General features: G+C 41.6%; 1 protein-coding gene across 1 annotated transcript; it reads right to left on the reverse strand.

The window, feature by feature from the left end:
- Positions 1-943: 943 nt before the first annotated feature.
- LOC131648508 (uncharacterized) lies at positions 944-2,166 on the reverse strand. The gene is made up of 2 exons (XM_058918260.1): positions 1,014-2,166; positions 944-972 (listed from the first exon to the last, which is right to left on the reverse strand). Exons 1-2 carry the CDS (start codon positions 2,164-2,166, stop codon positions 944-946), a joined length of 1,182 nt encoding a protein of 393 aa, XP_058774243.1.
- Positions 2,167-3,962: the final 1,796 nt, after the last annotated feature.

Genomic DNA, 3,962 nt, shown 5'->3' on the forward strand with positions numbered 1-3,962 from the left:
CAGCTTCGTCGTCGGAAAAGAAATCTGCTGTTGGAAGGGACCCCGATTAGAATCTGATAAAAACCTGAAAATGCAGTATGATATGAGTGCATGGGTGCATGTGTGCATGTTTTATTATTTCCAAGACTTTTTAGCTTTGTCTCAAACCAACAACACAAGATAACGGAGAAGATAGTGAAGCATAACCAAGATAAGCACAACCAAGATAAGCAACCAGGATAAGGAAACATAATCGATTAATTTCACAACCACGTTTTTGAAGTACAAAATATTCCGCTCTCACGAGCCAACAAATACATAAAATGGAAATAGGAACCCCATCCAACAAGACTGGTGGTGATTCAATAACAAAAACCAATACTAAGCAGGATCTCCCATGTCCAAATGACGAAGTGGGCTATCTCCAATGTTCTTATAGCTCCAAGCCTTCATTTCTTCAAACAGCTTTTTGGTCTCAGCATGGGTTGGTCTTTTAACAACTTCTTGAATCAATAGGTCCTTTCTGAAATGCATGGTCTCCAAGTAACGGCTTCTCAATTCCCAACCTCTGGCCTCCTCTTGAGCTTGAGTATCACTTTGGCCCTTTTCCTCCATTCGACCCTTCAACTTGCGAATCTCTTCATAACACCCCTCAATCTTTGCCTGACGTTCCAGGAGGAGCTTGTCTGCTTTCTTTCGACGGGCTTTCTCTGATTTGGCTATATCAGTTTGGATTTGGAGCCTCTTTGTCAATTCCGCCAACTGATCCTCATAATGCTCTTTGATCTCCCTCTCTTGAGATTTAGCAGATTTAGAGTCTATGGTCACCCTTGACCTTTTCTGAGAAGTACTTCCTCTTGCATACAATTCTTCAAGCTCTATTTCTCTCATTTTCAACTTATGAAGGGCAGAAAGCTTCTCTTGCCTATCAGTATTCATCTTAACTTGCATCGTCTCCATTTGTTCAGTCAATTTCCGATTCTGCTCCACAGTCTGATTATAACAAGGCATGGAGACAATGTTGGGTTGTACACCAGCAGGAGGATACAAAGGATCTTTTGGAGGGAAGGGCATCCCTTGGGTGTTGGCCACAACTTCAACCCACTCAGTATAGTCTTTATAAGTCGCACAGTCTCTTTGACCAAAATACTTCTTATCTCTCCAGCAAATATTCTTCCAGGCTTGCGCAGCTTCTGCCATTTGCCCAACATTGGTGGCTGAATGATAGTAAATATTCTCAGCGATCTCTGCTTGTTCAGGAGGACTAATGAAAGCGTATCCATATGTTCTTCTAGCCAGGATAGGATTATAGTTGATCCCACCTCTGATGCCCATGAGAGGCACATTCTTGAACTTCCCACAACTCATAACAACTTCCATATGGTCCAAGGATCGGTTGTACCAGACAATGTCCTTAGCTCTAAGCCCCATAATTCTATCAGCCCATCTAGATGTGTACCTACTATCAACAAAAGCTCCACGTTCCGGCAAATGTGATCTGAACCAACGGTATAGCAGCGGAGCACAGAATCTAACCAAACCTCCTTTCTGCTCATTACGATGATGAACGGAATGATAAACATCCCCCGGAAGCGTAGGAATGGGGTTCTGCAGAATGAATATGTGGATGGCATTCATATCAACAAAGTCAGGTACATTTGCGAACATCACAATACCATAGATACTTAGAGCCAGAATAGCTCTAAAAGTGTCCCATTCTTTGGCTTCAGCAGCATCACAACCTCTTTTAACCAGGAACTCCATACGAAAACCATGACAACCTCCTTTCTTGGTGAGACTCGCCTCCACGACTGACTTGCTCAAATAAAGAGCCTTAGCAATTTCAATGGAATTAGGGGCCTTCATGGCGCTATAATAAGGTACCTCTTTCCCAACAGGGATGCCAAGGAATGACGAATACTCTTCCAAGGTAGGAGCCAAAAGATAATCAGTGAATGCGAAACAACGGAGGGAAGGATGATAGAACTGAAGCAAAGTGTGAACTCCCTCTTGCTCATCCTTGGTGAATGGCATCTTGAGGAGGCTCAGAATGTACCCATATTTTTCTCGGAAATTGGTTGACTCATCCGGTGTGATCTTCTTTGCCAAACACTCAACAAACTTCAGATTAGGATTCACAAAAGAATAAGAGTAATTGCGCTTGCCAGTCTTCAGTGGTGGAGCCATGTGTTAGTCGGAGACAAAGCCAAAAAGTTCCTGAAAATAAATGAACATGCATGTTAAATGATATGGTGGAATGCATTTCATTGGGAGAATCCTAAAATCTTTTCATTATTCCTTTTCTTTTTTCTTTTTTTTTTTTGCAAAAAGGTATGTATATATTCTTTTTCTTTTCTTTTCTCTTTAGAAATAGATTTTAGGCTTCTCCACGAATGAAGTGAGGTGGATGCAATAGCATGATGTGTCATGTGCATGATGTGGTGAGAGACTGAATGTCCCTCGCAGCTCTGAACATCTGGGTAATACTGATTGTAACAGGTTCAAAATTTTGACTTCAGATTGCAAAATGGAAATCCGGGTATGATGAAGGCTGGTATCCTGTCCCTCCCCAAAACTCACGGGTATGAATTCTAGACACGGACAGGTGGTCCCTAATGGTCACTGGGGTCTATAGTTCCCATGGGGTACAAAGTGTTTGAGGCAACAAGAGTGCCAGACACAGTGTTCCATGAAAGAACCTCGCCCAGTTGTGGTACCCCACATCAACTCGATCGTAGCAAGAGCTACGGGAGCCAACATGAGCATCCACGCTAATCCTAGGTGTCACTTGGCCTGGGTAGTGGGCCTTTTACCTCAAAAACCCCCACCTGCAAAACAGAACAGAAGACCCCAAGGAACACAGAATATAATCCATATGCATGATGTGCAATCAGAAATAAACATGATATGCAAGCAGAAAATAAACATGCAAACATATATACAAGATATAGACATAAAACAAATAAACACCCAGTAAATAAACAAACAAACGCAGGCTAGGATCGACTCACTAAGGATGGACCAGCAACAGGTCTAGAAACGTCCCCAGCAGAGTCGCCAGCTGTCGCACGCTCGCGAAAAATGAACAGAGTCGCCACCAATATATTTATCCCATAAGGGAAAGGAATACCAGAAAACCTAGCAAAGGAAGGAACAAGGTCTTGCGACCAGAGAATCAAGGTACGGGAGTCGGTTACGCGAGGGGAAGGTATTAGCACCCCTCGCGCCCATCGTACTCGATGGTATCCACCTATGTTTGTTTCTATCTAAAGGGTGTATACTATGTCTATGTCTATATGTGAATGAATGCAAAAGAAATACGGGGAAAAGAAGGATTGCAAGTGTGCTCGTTCAAGCCCCGCGACTTGATGCCTACGTATCCTTTTCAGGAATCAGAGCGCCGTAGTTCGGCTCACGATTTTCTGTTTGTTTTTGTGTTTTTTAGTTGGGCGGAGTTAACGCTCGCGCTCTTGCATAAGGGATCGACCTAGGATGCGATGGAGCGGAGATAACGGTGCCCTTAGGTGCCAAGCAGGCAAAAGAAAAAAGAAATGATTGGTTTGTGTCTTTTAGGGTAATTCCATGATGACGAGAACCTACTACAAGGTCTCGCACCACTTCCTCACTTTTGTTTTAAGTCTGAACATTTATTAGGTTTTTTGAAGTGTTTTTGGTTGGTGTTTTTTAAGGGGATTTTATTCAAGTATTTATTAATGTTTTATGGTTGTAAAAGAAAAAGAATGAGAAAGGGAACTACTCCTAATTTCTACATCTATGTTATTGATTATTCTAAGGGAAAATGAGGAGGAAAAACAATTGAATGGATTAAAATCAACATCAAGAACCAAAGGCATATTTGTCATTTCACAATGCATGGAATATATAAAAGAAAAGAATTGAATCTAAACTATTTATGAAAATACATTCACAAGCATGAAGAAGGTTAATCACAAAACAATTTCATTTTTATTTATGAAAGAAAC

Source organism: Vicia villosa, linkage group LG2, assembly GCF_029867415.1.
Source record: "Vicia villosa cultivar HV-30 ecotype Madison, WI linkage group LG2, Vvil1.0, whole genome shotgun sequence".
NCBI lineage: Eukaryota > Viridiplantae > Streptophyta > Magnoliopsida > Fabales > Fabaceae > Vicia > Vicia villosa.